The sequence below is a fragment of the Grammomys surdaster genome, unplaced genomic scaffold (genome assembly GCF_004785775.1).
Source record: "Grammomys surdaster isolate TR1022 unplaced genomic scaffold, NIH_TR_1.0 145, whole genome shotgun sequence".
Taxonomy (NCBI): Eukaryota; Metazoa; Chordata; class Mammalia; order Rodentia; family Muridae; genus Grammomys; species Grammomys surdaster.
The window spans coordinates 3111864-3133307 of NW_021604603.1; the positions used below are offsets into that span (position 1 = coordinate 3111864).

The following is a 21444-nucleotide window of genomic DNA, read 5'->3' on the forward strand; positions in this document are numbered from 1 at the left end:
CTACAAAACATCTTTAGGTACAGATTTCTTAGTTTATGCTGAAATAACATCTCTGAGATATTTTTTTAAAAGGAGGAAGACTGGGCAGCTAGGGTACAGCTCAGAGGTAGAACCAATCCATGCTTGGCACTTGCAAAATCCCCTTAGGGAATCAAACCCTGAGTCTTGTGCATGCCAGACATGCACCGTGAGCTATGCTCTAGGGTACATGGACTATGTGTTGGGTATGGTGACTCGTTGCCTAGAACAGAGTGGCAGTGAACATGGCTGAGCAAGCATGAAACCTATTGCTGCTCTATTCACGTTAGTCAGGAGTGGCAAACACCCTAGATGTTTATAGACTGATGTCTAGATAATGAAATCGTGGTATATTTCTGCAATGGGATATACCCAGGGCTTATAAAAATCAAATCAAATCCAGGCAGCATAGCAGGAGAGGAGGAAGACAGACAGAGATCTGCAGACCTCTATGTCACTGACAGACCTGCCTTCTGGTGGGCTGTGAGCCTTAGGCAACCACTTGCTGGAGGATATCACCTAGGGCCAGCCTGCAACAGGAGCCACCACAGTAAGGAAGTATTTGGTGGTCAGATGGGAGAGAAAGAGAAGTGGAGCAGCTTGAGCATTGTGAAGAGAGGTGGAGTTGGAGAGTGGAGAGGAGGAGCCTGTTGTGAGTGACCAACCCTGCCACCTGGGGTCATGGTGAGGTTCCAGCCCAAGCGGCCATCTTAGTTTGTGGCTAAGCAGCGGAAGGGTCAATATCCTTGGCTTATATTACTACCAGAGAACATGGGGGCATCCTTAGACAAGTGAGCTGTCAGGGACCATGTGGAGATTCAGGGGATGTGCAGAACTGACCCAGCACCATCACCAGACATAGCACTTGGGAGACTGGGCTCTGCATTTCCCCTAGGCAACACAGTAGATCTGGCTTTGATGGTGAAGGCACAGGTGAGCCAGTCCCAAGGGTGTGAAAACAGGAGAGCTGTCCCAGTCCCTCACTGGCTACAGCACTTGGGAGAGTGGGCCCCACGCCTCAACTGAGTAGCACAATGGAGCTGGCTCTGGAGGCACGGGTGCTGGTGAGCTGCTCTGAGGGCCCAAGAACCAGAGAGCTGAGCCGACCTCCTGTTGATGGGGGCATTGTGTGGTCTAGCCAGAGCAGTGCTGGAGAGCTTACCCTGGAGGTGCTGATAAGGGAAAGCCTACATGCTGACCAACTCAGCTGCCACCCAGACACAGATCCAGGGCTCTGAGTTGGTTCATCCCAAAATCTATGTTATCTGTGAACAGTTGGGATGCATGAAAGGCTGGTCCTGCTAATCCAAAGCTGCAGGATCTCCATGACAAGGAGCAACAACAGGATAACCAGGAAGAGTCCTGGTGGGGATCCGATATTGATGGTGTCACAGAAGCCAGAGACCTCGAAGGAGACCAATGACTCCTTGAAATGAACATCTTCAAGTGAAGGCGTGTGGACAGAAGGGTATACTGTGGGACACGCTGTGACATGTTCTAGCTTCCATGATGAGAGGTTTTCTATACTTTGTTGTTGTTGTTGTTGTTTTGGGGTGTGTGTGTGTTTAATTAGGGGGCAGATTGCAAGGGCGAAGGGCAGTTATGAGGAGAAGGGGAGATGATGAGTGAAACTGAGGTACATGATGTGGAAAGTTGTTAGCACAATGTTAGAGGAGTAACCAACCACTTTTTACCTGGACCTGTCCTTGCTAGTTTTATGTCAACTTGACACAAGAAAGTATCATCTGAAAGGAAGAAACTTTAATTAAGAAAATGCCTCCTTGCTGGGCGGTGGTGGCGCACGCCTTTAGTTTAATTCCAGCACTTGGAAGGCAGAGACAGGCGGATTTCTGAGTTCGAGGCCAGCCTGGTTTACAGAGTGAGTTCCAGGACAGCCAGGGCTACACAGAGAAACCCTGTCTCAAAAAACAAACAAAAAAAAAAAAAAAAGAAAGAAAGAAAGAAAAGAAAATGCCTCCTTAAGATCCAGCTGTAGGGCATTTTCTTAATTAGTGATTGCTTGGGGAGGGTCCAGCCCATTGTAGGAGGTGCCATGCCTGCACTGGATGTCCTGGGATCTATGAGAAAGCAGGCTGATCAAGCCACATTGAACAGGGCAGTAAGTAGCACCCCTCCATGGCCTCTGCATCAGTTCCTGCCTCCAGGTTCCTGCGCTGTTTGAATTCTTGTCCTGACATCCTTCAGTGATGTAATGTGGAAGTGTAAGCCAAACAAACCCTTTCCTCCCCAACCTTCTTTTGGTCATGATGTTTCATCACTGCCACAGAAACCCTAACTGAGACAGGATGTAAGACCCACTTCATGAGAAGGAACCCATACCTGATAAATTGGGTCTTTAGTCTTGTTTAGGCAAGTGTTAGCATCATTTATATGCTGGGTCCTTAGGGCAGAATGGTACATTGGTAACTCTTACATGGCATCCATTATGCTGAGGTCTGGGGGCCTGTTACTAGGGAGAAACTACTACTGTAACTCTGCTAAAGAAATGGCAATAAAATGACTCCTAGTGACACACTGCCATGTCCATAGAACAGTGCCTCACTCAGCCCTCATTTGAGAAGAGACTTGCAGTAAATGGGAATTAACACAGAGACCCACAACTGGCCAATGAGCAGACAGTAAGCGACTTTGCAGCACTCAGTCCTAAATGGGATGAATTCAAACCCCTCAAAGCTCAGGGATCTATGAGGAAGAGAAGGCACAAATTGTAAAGGCCCAAGGTGATGGATGACTCCAAGGAAATGGTGTTTTCCAGATACAAGAGGATGGTAGCACATGCGAACATCAGCTTTTCTGGGCTCACTGAAGAGCCTTTTTATTTCAGTGACAGAAGATTACCTGACCAGGCATTGCTAATCAAAGTCCATTAGACCCTTAAGCTCAATAACATCTTTTGTCTTATCTTAGCTGCCTTCTTCTTCCTCTTCCTTCTCTCCCTCCTCTTCCTCCACTTCATCCTCCTCCTCTTCCTTCTCTTCCTCCTCATCTTCCTCCTCTTCCTTCTCTTTCTTCTCTTCCTCCTCCCCACTCCTCCTCCTCTTTCTCCTTCTCTTCTTCCTTCTCCTCCTTCTCCTCTCCTTCCTCCTCCACCCAACCCTTTTTCTTTTTCTTCTATAGTGCTGGATTGGAACTCAGGACTTCACACATGACAGGAAATTCCTCTGCTACTGAATTATATCCATAGCCTGAATACAGTTGTTGTTTTTTGTTGTTGTTGGTGGTGTTTTTCTTTTTTTTTGAGACAAGGTCTTACTATGTAGCCTTGGCTGCTATCTTACTTTTCTACTGCTATCATGCAATACCACTGAAGACAGTAGAAACAATAGAAATAATAGATGAATTATTTCAAAGTTACCTTTCTTTCCTTCTTTCTTATTTTATTTTTGTTTTTTTTCTTTAGAAACAGGATCTCTCTACCTAGCCCTGACTTGTCCCAGCACTTACATTGTACACCATGCTGGCTTTGAACTCACAGAGATTCTTCTGCCTTTGCTTCCCAAGTACTGGCATTAAAGACATATGCCACCATGCTGCCTTTGTTTGACTCCAAAGAACTTTTAAAAATTATTCATTTCTGACAAGACTCCAGGTGTTTCTGAGGCTCTATTTATGAGATTAATGAGAAGTTGTAACATTTCCTGGGGATTAAATTTCTTTTATTTATTTATTTTTTATTGTTTTTGTTTTGCTTCCCCCCCTCCCCTTTGTTTGAGAGGCCTGGCTGGCCTAGAGCTCACAATGTAGACCATAGTGAGTGGCTTCAAACTCAGAGACCTGCCTGATTTTGTGCTGGGATTAAAGGCCTGTCCCATCACACCCAGATTAGCCCCAGTCACAGTCTGTTTTTTCAGTCTCCTGAGCTTTACTCTGAAATTTCTGGTCTCTGAAGATGATGCTTCTGGCCTTGACTCCAGCCAAGCCCAGTCAAGCACCTGCTGGCGCTGCTAATAATGGAAACACATATCCACTGCTCAGCAGAATGGGAAAGCTGTTGAATGCTTTTAAAAATGTTTATTGGCTGTTTGTGCTTTCTATTTTTTATTTTTTTTTTTGAGAACTACCTCTTCAGTTCATCAATTTGTTTATGGACTGGCAGCTTTGTTATTCTACATATTAACCTCTTGTCTGAAATAGCTACCAAAGATTTTCTCCAACAAAGATCTGGTCTGCTCACTTTGCTGTACTGAAGCTTTTAATCCCATGTAACTACACTTCCAATTATTGAGATTATTTCTTGTGCTATTGAAATCCTATAGAAGATTCTTTTGTTTGTTTGTTTGTTTGTTTGTTTTTTGTTTGTTTGTTTGTTTTTGAGACAGGGTTTCTCTGTGTAGTCCTGGGTGTCCTGGAACTCACTCTGTAGACCAGGCTGGCCTTGAACTCAGAAATCCACCTGCCTCTGCCTCCCAAGTGCTGGGATTAAAGGTGTGTGCCACCACCACCCGGCAGAAGATTCTTGCCTATGCCAATATCTGGAAGTGTTTTCTCCTGGAAGTTTCTGAATTAAACTACAGTTTTTGATCTATTTTGAGTTGGATGAGCAGGGGGTGAGATTTGCATCACAATATGTGTATATATGTATATATGTACATGTGTGTATACACACACACACACATTGGCCTTTGAGCCAGGACCATGCTGTGCTTGTCACTATCACACTGTAGTGTAATTTGAGGTCCGGCATGCTGGTGCTTCTAATAGTGTTCTTTTTACTTAGGATTCCTTTGACTGTCTGTGATGTTTTGTATAGAAACATGAATTTTAGAAATTTATTTCTAGTTCTATGAAGAATTTCATTGGATTTAATGGGCGCTGTATTGTTAATCCTGTGGATTAACTTTGTGATGAGTGATTTTTCACAATATTAATTCTGATAATCCAGGAGTATGGAAGGTCTTTCCAATGTCTTGTGTCTTCTTCTTTTTTTTTTATCGTCTTGAAGTTTTCAATGTAGAGGTGTTTGATTTTGTTGTATACAGCCCTAATGATGTTGCTGTGTCTTCTGTTCTGTACATCCCTAGTTTCCTCCGGAATTTTACAGTAAACACATGTTAAACTTTCCCACATCTATCAAAATGATCATAGGACTTCTTTTCTTAAGTAAATCTGCAATCGTTTGGTTTTCTTTTTCTCATCTCGATCCGACTTTGCATTGCCGGGATACAACCAATTTAGTTGTGACTTATGATTGTAATCATTAATTTTATCAACTTGACAAGGTCTAAGATAACCTAGTGCCCTGGCCCGTGGGGGATTTGACGAGAGCCTAGGGAAAGGGGCGAAAGAATGAAGGGACAAGAGACACAAAGAATGAGAGTTAGTCTGGGTTCTGATCAAGCTCTGAAACTTTAATTTTGGGGGCAGGTTATAAAGACACAGCAAACTGGGAAGTTTGGGCGAGGGTCATTGCTTAGGGCTATCTCACTATTAAATAATCATTGTCTAAGACCATCCCACTGTCATATCCTTATTGCTGTAGTCCATCCCATTGTTGTAACTGGCTCCCAGGAAATGCCAGACGTTCTTTAAGTTCCTGGGACCTGAGACCGGGAAATGTCCTTTCTTAACCTTGTATTGACTAGGTTTCCCAGAACAGCAGGTAATTTCCTGAGGTTCTCTTAGAACAGCAGGTAGTTTTGTGGGTTTGGCTCCCAGCAACCTAGTAGACAAACTTCTGGACATATCTGCAAGGGAACTTGTATATTAGGCTGAGCTGAGTAAGCAAACCCCTAATTAGGGCAGAGTATCTATGGCACGGTGTCCCAAACTGAGTATCTAGGAGAAAGTAAGCTGGGTGCCAGTGTTTCTTGCTTTGCTTTCTTGTTGTAGCAAACAGTAGCTACTTGTGAATGGAGATAGGAAAGCTTATTGTCTGTATCTTCTCTTTATCTGTATCTTATCTTCTCTTTGTCTGTATCTTACTGAGTTCTCCACTGTCCCACTGGACTGCAGTCACAAAACACAAGTTCAAAAGTAAGAATTTCTTTCAAAGTTAAGAATTTCAAGACATCAGGCCAGGTAGCTCAAGCCCCTGCAAGGTGGAGGCAGAAGGAGCACAAATTAAATGTCATTCTTAGCTACACCGTGAGTTTGAGGCTGCTCTGGGCATATTAGACCCAGTTTTGGGGGCTGGGGAATGTATTTCAAGGAGGTGGCAGCAGATTGTTAAATTCTGGTCCTGCTTATAGTTGTGTGCTTAGGGAATGGCCCTACATGGGAAATTCCTTTCTTGTCAAAGTCTCAAGTTCTTTCCCCGGAGGGTGTCTGAGGTGGGAGGAAGAGTCCTGCCATGTTATATTCTTCTGAAAATATCCTAATCTCTCAGGGTTGAAAAGGACGTCTACCTACCCAGTCTGGAGTTGGGAGTGCTGAGGAACACTGTTGGCAAGAGGAAAGAGAAGTGACTTTCTGGTAACTCTAGGGGAGCAGGCCACCACAAGCATATTCTAGCTTCTGGAAGTATTTGCAGGCCCTGTATACTGGACCACAGCACTAAGGGATCAGGGAAGACAGATGCCGGAGGCACAGAGAAACTTGTCTTCAGCTCACCACCATGGCATGGAGTCTTTTTTATCTAAGGTAGTATTCTGAAAAAGGAGACAATAACTACAAGGTCATGTGATGATGGTCATTCTTGGTTACTGACTTTATTGCAACCACAATCAACTAAAACTCAACTGCTGGACATTCCTGAGTCTTGATATTTGAAGTAAGAAGACCCATAAATCTGAATTACAAGAATAGCTTCAGGCATTCTCATACATGTTTTATGGCTCTTCCTCTAATATTGATATGTTACATGATCATTTTATAGCTGTAAAACTGAAGAAAACCAACACACACACATTGTTACTAACTAAGATATGGGCGTTTGGAATCTCATTTGGTTTTCTATTGTAGAATCCAATCTGAGTCATCGTGTTACATTTGGTCCTGTCTCTTTAGTTTTCTCTCATTTGTGACAGCTTCTTCATCTTTTCTGGTCAGGCATCTGTGCAAAGACTTTCAGTCTGGATTTTTTTTCTCTTTAAAGATTCATTTTGTCATTTTTAATTATATGTCAATGTGTGGGTCTGTGTGTAGGTATGTGTCTGAGTGAGCAAGTGTCCTTGGAGGCCAGAGGCTTCCAATCCCTGGAGCTGAAGTTACAGCTAATTGTGAACACTTGACACAGATGCTGGGAGTCAAACTCAGCTCCCTGCAGAAGACTGTGTGCTCTTGATCTCCCAAGACAAAGGCCTCCCAAGCCTTTGTCTGGATGTCTGATAAGGCTGGAGTTATGGAATTTTTTAATAGTGTTCTTGGTCTTATCAGGGGCACGTGACATCACTGTGACTTAGTGCTGGTGGGCTGACTGACTGCAACCACTTGATGAGGTGGTATCTGCCAAGTTTTTCCACCGCAAACCTAGTATTTTCTGCTTTTCATGTTCAAAATGTTAGAAATGAGTCATTACATGTAGCCTGGATCATTTAATACAGTCTGCATCCGAGGAGAGAAGGCTTAAGCTTCAGGAGGATTATGGAAATTTTGTGAACACGTGTTAAAACCACCACAATAATGAAGAACTGTTTAGGGAAGAGCCTCTGTGGTTCTGTGACCTTGCCTCCTGGTGTCACTCACTAATCTTATCGTCCGTCAGTGGGTTTCCTGACAGCAGTGTTCCGCGTGCCTAATGGCAATTTGTCTGTTTGCCTTGTCCTTTCTGCTCACAGTATTTGGACTTCACCTATAGCTCAGATACATCCTTTCCTTATAGTGGATTTACTTATTCACCCTTGGTATGGATTAATATATTTTGTGATTTATTATTCCATGACTACTAGTCAATGACCATTTGTTTTTCATTGCCTGTTAGCATAATGTTATTGTGTACTGTATAAAGATTATCTTTGTATGATTCAAATGATATCTACGCCCCCATATCTAGTTGTGATCAGAACATTCGCTGTAATGCTTAGTCTAAGAATCTCCTGTCTTAATGTTGTGTAAACATTGCTCCCTAGTTATCTCTGATTGGTCAATAAAAAGCTGATCAGTCAATGACTGGGCAGAGGAGAGAATAGGGCTGAACTTCCAATCCTAGCCTGTAGAGGAGAGAGAAGAAGAGAGGGCCTCCATAGGAGGAGGGTCCAGGGGTCTCCATGAGAACACACCTGGAGCAGAGAGAGCCAGAACAATACCAAAATGCAAGTATCTCAGGGACTTTGGCTGCCAGATTGGCTTAGAGGATTGGAATAGGTAAATATCTGTTCTGTTATCGTGCCTTAAAGCTTGTTGAAAAAATCTAATAGTCTCTGTCTCAATTACTTTAGAGCTAGCTGGGTTAGAGATAAACTGCCACTTTTAAATTTGCACTAACAATTGTCCAGGTTTTAGAACTGGGAACTCTGCAGCTGCCTCCTTTGGACATTCTTTCTCCCTGCCTCTCTTTCCCTTACTCCCTTTCTACTCTCTATCCTTCCTCCTTTTACAATATGCACAAGCAGCATTAGAAATGGCCACTTCGCCTTTTTTCCTTGGATTTTCAGATTGTTAAAAACAAAATGTTATCTTTAGAAAAAAGTAATAACGTAGCCAGGCGGTGGTGGCGCATGCCTTTAATCCCAGCCCTTGGGAGGCAGAGGCAGGCAGATCTCTGAGTTCGAGGCCAGCCTAGTCTACAGAGTAAGTTCCAGGACAGCCAGGGCTACACAGAGAAACCCTGTCTCAAAAAAAAAAAAAAAAAAGCCACTTCTCCAGCAAGTTCTTGTTCCTTTTCCTGGAGAGCAGTACTTGGGGACAAGGATCTGAGTGATCCGTGTGCTCAGGCTTCCTCAAGTGACATAGCCTAGGTTATGGGTCATCCAGGTGGACACACACTTCATCCATTCATTCATTAATAGAACTAATGAGAATAATAGATACTTTTCAAAAGGTGAAGTACAGATAGCCAATAAGCACATGAAAAAAGTGTTTACCATCACCAGCCATCAGAAAAATGCAAAGTAAAACCACACTGAGATTTTATCTGACCACAGTCAGTACTACACTGATTAAGAAAACAAATATTATGTTTGCTCTCCTTAGTAGGCCCTAGATTTTAAATAGGTACATAAAATCGTTTGTGTACAGATGACAGGAAAGCAGAAGTGAGACTGTCTAACAGAAGGCAATGGTCTGGTGAGAAGAAGAAATGAGACGGGAAAGTCGTGGGGAATAGGTGGATATTTCAGAGTACGTTCTATGCTTATATGAAAATAGCCATATGGAGAGGCCCACCCGCAGCCATGTGGTATGGGCAGGTGGAAGACACTCAAGAGGCCTTCCTTTAGTGGTGTGGCCTGCCCTCAGCGGGGTCCACTACAATGTACGAGTGTGTGGTGGTCAGATGGGAGAGAAAGAGAAGTGAAGCGGCTTGAACACTATGAAGAGAGGTGGAACTAGAGACACAAGGATGGAGAGGAATGGCATGTTGTAAATAGCCTGTCATGCCACCTGAAGCCATGGTGAAGTCTTGACCCATGCTGCTGCTGAAGGGCCAGGTCGGGGTTCGTGGCCATGTAGCAGTAGGGGGGTCTGTGTCGAGGTCCATGGCTCATATTATCACCAAAGATCATGCAGACATCCCTGCTCTGGGCTGTGGCCTAAGACCATGTTGGTGTCCAAGGACTGCACAGAGCTGGCTCTACCCCTCAGTGGCTGCCACACTCAGAAAGAGAGCACCTTGCCTAGGTAACACAGTAAAGCTGGTCCTGGAGGCATAGGCACAGGAGAGCTGGCCCTGCCCCTTGCCAGCTAAGCTCTCCATAGTGGGATAGAGAGCTGGCAGGCTGACCAACTCAGCTGCCACCCAGGTGCAGCTCCAGGGCTCTCAGTTGCTCCACCCCAAGATCTATGATCTTCTGGAGTGTGTGAAGTCCAGCCCCGCAGATCCAACACTACAGGATCTCCATGACAGGGCAATCACAGGATATCCAAAAGGAGTCCTGGCGAGGACCTGGTGTTAGTAGTGTGGCAGAATCCAGAGACCTCAAATCAGACCAGTGACTCATTGCAATGAACCTTTGCATAAGTAAAGATGTGTGGACAAAAGGGTGTGCTGCCGGACACACTACAGCTTCTACAGTGATTTTTTTAAATTTGTTTTTTATTTTCTTTTGCTGGGGATGTTGCAAGGGCTGAGGGCAGATAGAGAGGGATGGGGAGACGAATGGCATTGAGGTGCATGATGTGACTTCACAGAGAATCAAAAGTTAAAGAAAAAGAAAACGGCCATATATCACTCAGGCTAATAAAATAAAAACAGTTTAAAGGGAACCTGCCCCTCCTTATCTACAACAGGTTAACTTATTTGTACAACTCTAGTATAGGTTAAAAGTAGTTTCAATGTAAGGGTGAAATGGACAGCTCCTATGGCAGGATATCTGATTTGTAATCCACCAGCAGCGACAGGGCTCCTGTAGTTCTACACCCTTGCCAGCTCTTCTTAAGCTGGAAATTGCCCACCCTACCCCAGCCTGCTCCTCCTTTTGACCTGCCCAGGCCATAGAATAATCTACTCTCCTGCTTGGCAGGCAGCTGGAGTTTGTGATAGTGATTATTTCCTAACACGTCATGCTTCCACTCTAAGTGCTATGTGCCTCCCTGCCCCCAATGTCCCCATAACATAGTGTCACTAATTTTCTTCAGTTGGCCTGAGAGCTAACAGCAATCTTGATCAAGAAGAATTCTCTGGACTTCCTAAATTTTTGCTTTTCGGAAGACTGTTAGTGCCCTGTTTCTCTTGGGCCTCCTCAGCCTAACCAAGTGAGTCCCACGATGCTAGGGCATTCAGTCATCTTCACCAGATGTTTCAGTGGCTAAAGACCCAGCAGTGTAGGCCTCCTCACAAGGCTTTCCAGCTAAGTCACCTGGTGTTCCTTCATCAGAAGGATGCCGAGTGCCAGATCCCTGTTTCCAGTCCCTGCCTTCTAACTCGGCAACCAGCACATTCTCATAGTCACTAGATTCTTCACTTGACTGCTCTTCTCTATGGACCATGGCACTGTCCTTGCTCTGTGCAGACAGCTGAAATGCCATATAATACACTGAAGATAGGGTCCTCCAGACAGGATCCGAATGGTCTGTAGTTGACGATGTCACTTCTTCCAGAGTTTGCAGCTGGCTTTCATTGGTATCTACTGATGGGACATTTTCATAATCTCTGCAGCACTGAAAAGCTCCCCTGGGCTGATTCTCTTGGGTGTCCTCAAGATCCAACCCTGTCATATTAATGTAGTCATTTGAAGTCTGAGATGAGTTGTCACTGTCACTGAGTGAATCACTGCACTTGGGTCCTGGAGCCCACAAACCAGTGTGGTCAGTGGCATTCTCACAGCCTGCGTGCCCTCCTTTGGCAAACTCCAGCTGCTGGGCACTTGGAAGACCAAGGAGATATTCAGGAGTGCTTTCGGTGCGAGGTAGAGTCTCACTGGAGTCCTCTGCTGTGGGGATATTGACATAATCGTTTGACTCCTTGGAAGAAATGCTGGGGTTATTTCTGGAAGTTTTGACACACACGTGATGTGCAGAGGAGGCCAGGTGCCCACACATCTGGGGCACAGTGTCATTGTTGTAGATGCCTACTGTGTACTCCACAGCATGAACGGACACTCTATGCATCTGAAGGGAACTACTGGCTCGGGGGGCCTGTGAAGAAGAGAGAGTGACAGGATGAGAGCAGAGACAGGGACACAGCTGCTCTTCCTCTCCGCAGTGCCTGGCATTCTGGACCCTTCATTCTGTCCTGTGGCTTAGAGCTAAGCTCCAAGTCAGGGCTCACACTGTAAGTGTTTGAGTGCCAGGTCTGTCTGGGGGATGGATGAAGTGGGCTGAGAATAACAATAGCAATGCCAGGCCTGAGGCTCAGTGGTAGAGCGCCTGTAGCATGTACAAGGTCCCAGATCCAACCGTTAGTACTGCAGACACATTAAACAAAACAAAACAAACAAACAAACAAACAAACAAACAAACAGCAGCTGAAGTGAGATGTTAAATCACAACAGATTTGGGCTATGGTAGAGAGGGAGGACTCAATGGGGAGGACCATAAAATGCTTCTGAGAAAGTACGCTTCACCAAAGCACACAGGAGGGCCAATGCAGTATGGGCTAAAGATAGAGACTTAGATTCAGACTGGGAAGGCAATCCTAGCTTTGCCGCTTTGTGCTGAGTGAATCTAAAAGGCTTACCTTGGTGCCTTCACCTCCTACTCTATGGATTGAGGATCCATGTCTGTGTTAAAGGGTTTTTGCTTGTGGTAAAAGAATTACTATATACAATGTATTCAGAACAGTGTTAGCATATAGAAAACACTAAAAAAAGGAAGAATATTAGTTTCTAGGACACCAGAAATTTCAAGAAAAGCATATGCACCTTTAATAGGAAATCTACCCCTACTCCCCAACTTTTTTTTTTTTTTTTGAGACAAGGTCTTCCTCTGTGGTTTACAGTCATCTGGAATTTGCTAAATAGCCCAGGTTAGACAGCGATGGCCAATCCTGCTTTAGGCTTCTGAGTGCTTTTGCAGGAACAAACCTCCTCTAGTTTTTGTTTATTTTGTTTCTGTTGAGATCTGCCCCCCCAAGCATAGCTGTAGCCATTTTGTTCCATGCCTGACACAAGATGTTTTCTGACCTCCAGATTCACATGGTAACGTGAGCACACCCTCACACATGCACACACAAAATGAGCAAGATATAGCACGATTTCTTTCTTTTCCCCTCCAAGAGGGTTTCTCTGTGTAGCCATGGCTGTCCTGGAACTCACTATGTAAACTAGGATGCCCTCAAACCCAGAGATCAGCCTGCCTCTACCTTCCAATTGCTGGGATCAAAGGTGTGTGCCAGTATCGCCCAGCACAGATCTGGTTTTACAGCAAGTGAGTGTCATTGGCATACGTCCGGCCTAACTTTTAAGAAGAGACAAATAATGTTAATACAAAGTGGACTAGATGGAGTGGTGGGATCCTGGTCAAATTGATTTTAAACTGTACTGCATGATGCCTTGTGCCAGGTTACGACTGCATGAAAGCCTCATCAGCTGCATCCCTTGGCCTTGACTTTCCAGCCTCCAGAATGGGGAGCCAAATACATTTGCACTCATTATCTACTGCCCTGAGTGACCAGCATGCTCTCATTGACCAAATACACTCTACATCAGCTTCAGTGCTGAACAGCTTTTTGTTTTGTTTTGTTTTTTGCTTTGGTTTTTAGTTTTTGGTTTTTCAAGACAGGGTTTCTCTGTGTAGCCCTGGCTGTCCTGGAACTCACTCTGTAGACCAGGCTGGCCTCGAACTCAGAAATCCACCTGCCTCTGCCTCCCAAGTGCTGGGATTAAAGGCGTGCGTCACCACCACCCGGCAGTGCTGAATAGCTTATGGAAATCTCTGCTATTTAGGATGATTGAAATGGTTTGGCATAAACCCTAGAAGTAATTCCCAAAAGCAGGTTTTAGGAGCTGGAGAGTACACTCAGCAGACAAGAGAACTTGCTTTCAAGTCCTCTTTCAGAGGACCCAGGTTCAAGTCTCAGCACCTACATGGTAGTTGACAACCATCTGTAACTCCAATACCAAAGGATCCAACCATCTCTTCTGACCTCCCTGGGCAACAGGCACACACATGGTGCTGGTATATACATGCAGGTAAAACACTCACACATACAATAAAATAAATAAAAGTGTAAACATTTTTTTAAAGGATGGGTTTAAAGTGTGGTTTGAACACCGACAGCATTGTTGGTATAGCTATGGCATCCTGGAGTGACCACTCTGAATGAAGCAACATTTATTTGGATAAACAAATTGCCATGTCTTTATAAAAAGAATCACTTTCAGTTCTAAGATCGCATTACTTGAATGCATGTGCCTTTCTTCAAATCCTAAGTGCTGGCTTCTCACTGCACCTCTCTCTTGGCATGAATTCCCATATCATCTAGGTAGGCTTGGAACTCAATGTTCTTCAGACTAGCCTCTAAATGTCAACCTGCCCTCTGCCTCTGGAGTGCTGGGTTACAGGAATGTGTCACTATACCAGCCATAAGTTAAAATGTTACTTCTTTTCTTTCGAAAGTAGGAAGTTGTGCAGGATGTGTGCCAAATGCCACTCATCGGCTATAGAGCTAGCTCAAGCCCCGTTCCCCTCCGCTCCCGTTCCCCTCCGCTCCCGTTCCCCTCTGCTCCCGTTCCCCTCCACTTCCGTTCCCCTCTGCTCCCGTTCCCCTCTGCTCTCCTGCCATTCTCTTGGATCTCTATCTTTTCTCTTGGCTCCTACCTCAGGCTCAGGGCTGTCAGATGCTCTGGAGAGGAGGCTCTCGGTACTGAAACCACTTGACTGATGTCTCCCTGCAACAACAAAATGAATCCAGAAGACAATGGGCTTTAGGATGCTTCAGTCCCAACTATCTCTGCATAGATGAATGGGGGTTTTATAAAACCTGTGAGGACCTGGAATCCATGTCTGGCACTCTGTGGTGAGAGGGTCAGAGTTACAGGATGCTGTTCTGAGACCTGAACACATTCTAGGGCATGCCTGTGGAGAAATCCCCATCCCTTGCTTCCAATGCTGGTATCATGGTCTTATTAATGTCTTCCCCACCTATGATGTAACTGTTTATCCTCTGCTGCCTATGGCCAAGAGAAAGCAGATCCCATGCCTAGCTGACTCCTTCTCTCTGTTCAGAGCTCTCTAGCACCCCACTGGAGCTTCAGAGCACTCAGTTCTATTCCCCAGCCTGGACACTTAGAGAAAGTTGCATCTGAATGGCGAGAGATGAATCTTGGGAGCCTAAGTTTAGAAAGTCAGGATTCCATGGATTAGGAGAAACCTACCCAGCTCTGCCTGTTGCCGGGGCAAGAAGTCATAAATATTTTTGGTTCGCTGTCTGGCTGGAGGCAGAGTCAGTGATGGAGCTACTTGGAAGTAAGGAACGTGCCCTGAAACACAGTGGGAGAATAGGTCAGAACACAGGCCATGGGGAACTCTCAGGATCAATAGTCCCCAGCAATAGTCCCTACCCTCACCAACTCTCATCGAAGATATATTTCCAAAGATATATTTCCAATTCAGCCAAAGGACAAGGAATTCAGTGGGCAGAGGCAGGAAGAGGGAACAGGACTCAAGGTCACCAAAGCAACATCTTCTCAACGGCACTCAGATCTATGCTATGGCTACAGATTAGGACCCGAGCATCAGAAAAGGACATAGGACTCGAGGGAGGTGGCTTCCCATTAGGAATTTCCCCAGGGTTTAAATGCAGGGCTGGAAGACTGATCCTACTGCAGCTTAACTGGAGACACACACAGACTCACGCTTCTTCTGCTTTCTCCAGCTCCATAGGATACAGGCAGCTATGATGACCAGGAAGATTGTCAGGAGTACCACAAAGCCAGGGAAGATGAACTGGCCTTTCTCTCTAGGAGGAAAACCAGGTGTCATGCTCCAGGTGGCCACAGGATTTGGGTTTGGGAATGTTGGAGATGACATTTCTTTCAGGAGACAGAACCCAAGTGATACCAGGGAGGCAAAGACTTAGATACAAGGAAACGGAGGGAAACGACCCTGGATCTTAGTTGATTCCCCTGATGGTTAGATGCCCCACTGTGGTTAAACATCCTTGAATTTGAAGTTAAGTTGTTCCTGTTATATCAGAAACCAAGGCACCCTGGCATTTTCTTATACATGTGCACTCAAGAGACTGATGTTAATATATCACCTGCATTGCAATTTTGAGCTCCTCCACCTTTTGTAGGGATCACGAGAAAAAGCTACTCTAAAGGTGAAACCATGATTTGGGAAGAAGAAAAGGTCACCTTACTCTGTGACTAAGCCACCTACTTCATACATAATCATACAATTTTCCTTTAAATCAACAATGCAGTATTTATTGCGCTGCTCCTTTTCTTGGGGGTGCTCACTCCAATCTTTCTTTAGAGTGATGGCTTTGTTTAGCTTTGCTAAGTAAACCTTGGTTTAAATTATATAAGTCTCTTGCCTGGATTCTCTCCTTCAAGAAGATTCCTCTTGAAACACACGGATTTAGAGTGGGAGCCAGATGAAGGGTGTCCTGGTGGCTTGACTGAAAATGGCTTCCATAGACTCACAGGGAGTGGCTTTATTGGAGGTGTGGCCTTGTTGGAGGAGATGTGTCATAGGGGTAGGGATTTGAGGTTTCAGAAGCTCATGCCAGGCCTGGTGTCACTCTCTCTTTTCACTGCCTGCCAGTCCTGATGTAGAACTCTGGGGTCCTTCTCCAGCATATATCTGCCTGCATGTTGCCATATTTGTGCCATGACAAAGATGGATTAAATCTCTGAAGCTGTAAGCCAGCCCCACTTAACTGTTTTCCTTATTAAGAGTTGCCATGGTCATGGTGTCTCTTCAGAGCAGTGGAGGAGACAAAAATCATTTCTGAGAAAGTCATCTCAGGGGGTTGAAGAGATGGCTCAGTGGTTGAGAGTGTTTGCTGCTCTGCCAGGGTTTCCCGGTTCAGTTCCAGCATCCACTAGTGTCTCGCAAACCGCTGCAATTCTAGTTCCAGTGGATTCTATTTCTCTAGTCTCAGAGTGTACCCACATTCACACTCAAAACTATACATAACTAAAAATAATAAAAAGAAAAGAACATCATCTATGAAGCACAACTTCATGGAGAGAGGAGCTTTGCACATGCGTAAGGGAGCCATTCCTCTGAACGCCTTTCAGGTGCTAGGGGGCTGGCATAGGATATTTACTAATAAGATTTAATTTTCACAAAAATCCTATTCTGCTCTGCGCCTAAGGATCCAGAGACTCAGAAAGGAAAAGTAACATAGCTGAGATCTCATAGGTCAGAAGGGGCAGAGACAGAATAAGAATCTAGGGTAGTTCAGGCCCAGAGACCATTCTCTTTCTGTTTTCACACTATCAGCAAGCTTTCAAAGCCAAACACATCTGGTCCAGCATCCCCTTGTTTCTGCTCCCCAGTTTTCTGGCTTGCTGGAAGAGACTTACTCAACCACAAATAGGGAGTGGCTCTGTGACTGAGTCCAGCTTCCATGAACTTGAGTAACCCCAAAATGTTGGAGCTGGTCTCTAAGCAACACTAGACTGTTGGGTGAAATTTAACCAACACTAGCTCTGAACAAGCTTGCGATTCTCTGGCAGACGGCAGTCATGGCTCTGCTTGGGGGTTGAAATGAGACCAGATGATTGCAACATCAGGCAGCCACACCCACTCTAGCAGGAAGTAGGCAGTGGAAGTCTGGCAGGAACAAGCAGCTGACCTCCAAATATTAACACCAGACAATACCTGGAAAGATCTTTGTCCTTCTGAGTTCTGGGCTTACTGATACATCTTTCAATTGGCCATTTCTCTTAGGTTGTCCAACAGATATCTCAAATCAAAATAGGGCTCCTATTCTGCCTTCATATATTGGCTTTCCTCTAGACTTCCCACCATCAAGTGGTACAGTCTAAACCCTTGGCATCACTTCTGACTGACTTCTCTTTCACACCCTACTTCCAATTAATCAGCTTTGCCCTGGGCTAGGGCATCTGCTTTAAGTCAGGTCACCTCTTGTTCTTCTACTACTACCTCCCCGGCATAAGCCAAGATGAGTTCAAGGTCGATTTTTACAGTGGTCCCCTCTCTGGTGGCCCTCCTGGCCGAAACTCTTGACCTCAACATATCATGCACACCCGTGAGCTAGTAGGATCACTGTACCAAGTAATTCCTACTGTGTCTCTTCACTGAGAATCTTCCATGGCTTTCCATCATGCTGACAACGAATCTCTAGTCTGTACTCAGTAGAGTTCTTTTGACATAATATGATCTGTCTTCTCCTGATTAACTTCCAGGCTCATTCAACCCCCCTTACCCCTGATGCTGACCACCATGACCTCTTGCTGTTCCTGCCCATCCAGATGAAGAACAGTTCTATCTCGGATCTGCGTGACTGAGTCCCTTGTTTTGTTAGGTCTCAGGTGTCTTCACCCCCTTAGAGAGATCCTCTCCAGTCACGCCCACCCCTCACAGCTTTCTTACTCAATTCTATTTCTTCCTCAAAGCACTCACAGCTTATTGATAGTGTACACTTATTCGGATATGTCTGCCATCAAGCGTTGCCGCCGACTGAGCCTCAAGGAGTCATGAACGTATCTATACTGTTCACTCAGCATCTCAAGCAGAATGATAGGAGCTTCATGAATTATTTGTTCCATAGTTAGTGAATAAAACAAATGATCGAACATGGAAATAGTTTTGAGAATAACACAGTCATTGTGGAAAATGACTTATGGCAATTATCCTAAAAATTAAAAATAGAATCACCATATGCTCTGTCAGCCCCACTACTAGAACTATAGTCAAAGCAAATGAAAACTGTGTCTGTACTTCCATGTTTATTAGAGATGTTTGTACTGTCATATTCTTTGCACCAAAACTCACAATAGCCAAAATAAAGAATTACCCTGATTGTCTTCTGCAGATAAGTGGTTAGAGAGAATGTGGAATACATATGCAAAGGATATCACTCAGCTTTAAAAGAGATGACGATCTTGTCATTTGTAACATGGTGGATGGGCCTGAAAGACATAGCATTAAGTGAAAGAAGCCAGGAACTGATAGATCCTGCCCAATCTCACTTATAAGCAGAGTCTAAACAGATTGAACTCATAGAATCAGAGAGTAGAATGGAGGTCGCCAGAGGTGGTAAGGGAGGGTTCCCAGAGATGTCAAAGGTTAGGTAGAAGGAAGAAGTTCAACACGGTAATGTTGAAAATAATGGATTCTTGAACATTGCTTAACGTGTTACTTGAAGTATCCTCTCATAAAAGGATATGTCAAGTAATACATATGGTATTTAGCCATCTACAACAGGTATGCATTGCAAAACTATGTGCTAAACATAATACATAAGTACAAAATTTATTTACTGATTACAACAACAAAGCAAATATCACTTAAAAACAAAATAGTTTTTAGGGGTCAGCGAGAGGGCTCCATGGGTAAAGGCACCTGCAGCCAGGCCTGACACCCTAAGTTTGATCACTGAGACCCATATGGTGAAAGAGAGAGAACTGATTTGTACAAATTGCCCTTTGACCTCTACACCCTTCTACCTCCCCCCCAAATGTAATAAAAAGGGAACTCATTTTAAGAGGGTGCTTCAGGCTTCAACAATAGATAAGCACTCGGTCCTCTTCATCTGTGTTTTGCCTGAATGTGACACTGATTTACTCTGGTAATAACACTGAAATTTCCTAAAACTACAGCAATTTAAAAACAAAATACACTTTCATTGGTTTTTTTTTTACTTAGATGAGAGCACTGAAATTTATACCTACTATTATTCCTAAAGTCTCAGCACCTGACTGATCGACACTTTTGTGTGTTTGAGATTGAAAACCTTAGGAATGAGTTTACATCCATGACTAGCTTCTGTAAGGCCCTAGAACTTTATGATGTCTGTTAATACATCTCTCACTCATGACAAGGACTTTAACTCCTTGGCCTAAAAACTCCTTGCTGGGGCATTAGGACAAGAGGCTGAAAAGCTTGAGGGCAGAGGTCAGGAACTCTGAGAGGAAGAGAATCCAGGCAGAAACTCATCTCTCAATCAGTTCCTCTCCCCTGAACCCCAGGTCTCCTTTCTTCCCTCCCAGCATCCCTCAGCAAACAGCTCTCAGCTTGAAGTTTGCTCCTACTAGTGGACCCAGGCCTGGGTTGTAAGTGTGGCAGCATTTCCAGGCTAGACCACTCATGTAGGAGATCCGGGGATCCTGGAGTTCACTTCCCAAAGCACTCACCCCTCCAGGCTGCCAAGACTCCTCTGATGAGTGCTGGGCTCTGAGTTCCTTCTGGTGACTCCTGGAGGGGCCAGGGTGGTGTACATCACTGGATGTCTGAGGGGCTTTGCAGCTTCTAAGCCTTTTCAGTGTCGTGACTGACTAGCCAGTATGGCTTCCACTTTTCTTAGCTGTTTCTAAGTTGCTGATTTGTAGGGAAAAAAGGCAAATTGGTATGTATTTTGCATAAGTCACTTTTTTTTCTTTTTCTTTTTTTTTTTTAAAAAAGTAGATAATAGAATGACAAAAAATTCTCTAAATCCCCATGTTTTCCAAAATGTATAATTTTGTACTCTTGAAATTTCTTATTTATTTAGATAGGGTTTAATGTATCTTGGACAACCTGGGGCTTGCAATATAGCCATTCAATGTAGAGTTTCATGTATCTCGGGGCAGCCTGAAACCTTTAAGTATCCAATATATATATAATATATATCTCTCCCTAGACTTCTGATCCTCTGCCTCTGTTCCCTTGGTACTAGGGTTCACAGGTGTGTGCCCCCACACTCATGTATGTGGTCCCCAGGCTGGAGCTCCAGGGCTCTGTATACCTCATGCAAAGGAGCCGTCTCCCAGCCATTCTTCCTAGATCATATTCACCACAGTTCTCTCATACAAAACCGGTTCCCCCCTCCCCGCATCCTGCCTTTTTGTGTTTATAACCCCTGTGTGAATGAGTATAAATTACAATTTGAAAAAAAATTATATGTATAGGATATTTGATAAAAAAACAACAACGGGTTTTTAGTTTTTATTTCCTCCTGAAGATTCTAATCTTCTGTTCTAGAACTTTCTCCCAACAAACTACCTTCTTTGGGCTGGTGCGATGGCTCTGCAGGTAAAGGTGCTTACTGCCAGTTTAATGACCCAAGTTTACCCCCCTGCGTGGTGGAAGGAGAGAACCAGTTTCCCACAAATTATCTTCTGATCTTCACACACACACACACACACACACACACACACACACACACACACACAGAATATAAATGATGGTACCACTACTACTGTTAACAATAACAGCAATAACGATAAGACCCAAACCTCCCTACCTTCACCTGAAATTCCAGGCTGAGTTGGTATAAGGTTCAAAAGCATCAGATTTGGTTTACTGGGGTGGCCACGATGCCCACTGCAGGAGACGTGCTCTTTCTTACTCAGCTGTTGGCGCTCCCAATGTGAAGTGGTGGGGCCACGCTCTACTTTCTGCCAGTTGATGGAAACATGAGGGCCCAGTGGGGGGAAGGGACTGCCTGAGGCCCAGAGGATTCGTGAGAAACTCTTCTTCCTCCAAGCCCCAGGGCAGTGTGAAAACAGCAAACCACTGTGGCAGAATGGAAAGAGTCACTGACAGGAAGCACCCTCCACCGGTGTGCTAATAAGGCACGGGGCACAGGAAATGCTCAGCTCTACCCAGGCAGCAGGAAACCCATCTTCAGCCCTCCTGCTCCCCACAGGCACCCTGGCATCTGGGGACCATGTGGTTAAAGAGTCAGAGACTTGACTGTTCACCCTGGTTTTCTAAGTGTTAAAAGCATCTAGGGTCAAAACTCGAAAGTTTGGA

At 44.6% G+C, this 21444-nt stretch overlaps 1 protein-coding gene across 3 annotated transcripts; it reads right to left on the minus strand.

Annotated features, from left to right (window-relative positions):
* Nucleotides 1-10149: 10149 nt before the first annotated feature.
* Nucleotides 10150-21232, minus strand: Lax1 (lymphocyte transmembrane adaptor 1). 3 transcript variants are annotated; one of them, XM_028764696.1, is made up of 6 exons: nt 20933-21232; nt 19845-20028; nt 15369-15472; nt 14889-14993; nt 14332-14402; nt 10150-11709 (listed from the first exon to the last, which is right to left on the minus strand). In XM_028764696.1, the coding sequence occupies exons 2-6, from the start codon at nt 19928-19930 to the stop codon at nt 10852-10854; spliced, it is 1224 nt and encodes a 407-aa protein (XP_028620529.1). In that variant the 5' UTR covers nt 19931-20028; nt 20933-21232; the 3' UTR covers nt 10150-10851. The 3 variants fall into 3 exon arrangements, with proteins under 3 accessions (XP_028620529.1, XP_028620530.1, XP_028620531.1); XM_028764697.1 differs by having other exon boundaries at nt 20939-21200; XM_028764698.1 differs by lacking the exon at nt 19845-20028 and having other exon boundaries at nt 14889-15472; nt 20933-21201.
* Between the last annotated feature and the right edge of the window lie 212 nt (nt 21233-21444).

What these genes read in the sequence shown, in the direction of transcription:
- Lax1 (XM_028764696.1), bottom strand. Translation starts at nt 19,930, where the DNA reads ATGTACACCACCCTGGCCCCTCCAGGAGTCACCAGAAGGAACTCAGAG. An exon ending in CTGGAGAAAGCAGAAGAAGC is followed by an intron (nt 14,994 to 15,368) that starts GTGAGTCTGTGT and finishes ACTGTGTTTCAG; the next exon opens with GGCACGTTCCTTACTTCCAA. An exon ending in CCGGCAACAGGCAGAGCTGG is followed by an intron (nt 14,403 to 14,888) that starts GTAGGTTTCTCC and finishes TTGTTGTTGCAG; the next exon opens with GGAGACATCAGTCAAGTGGT.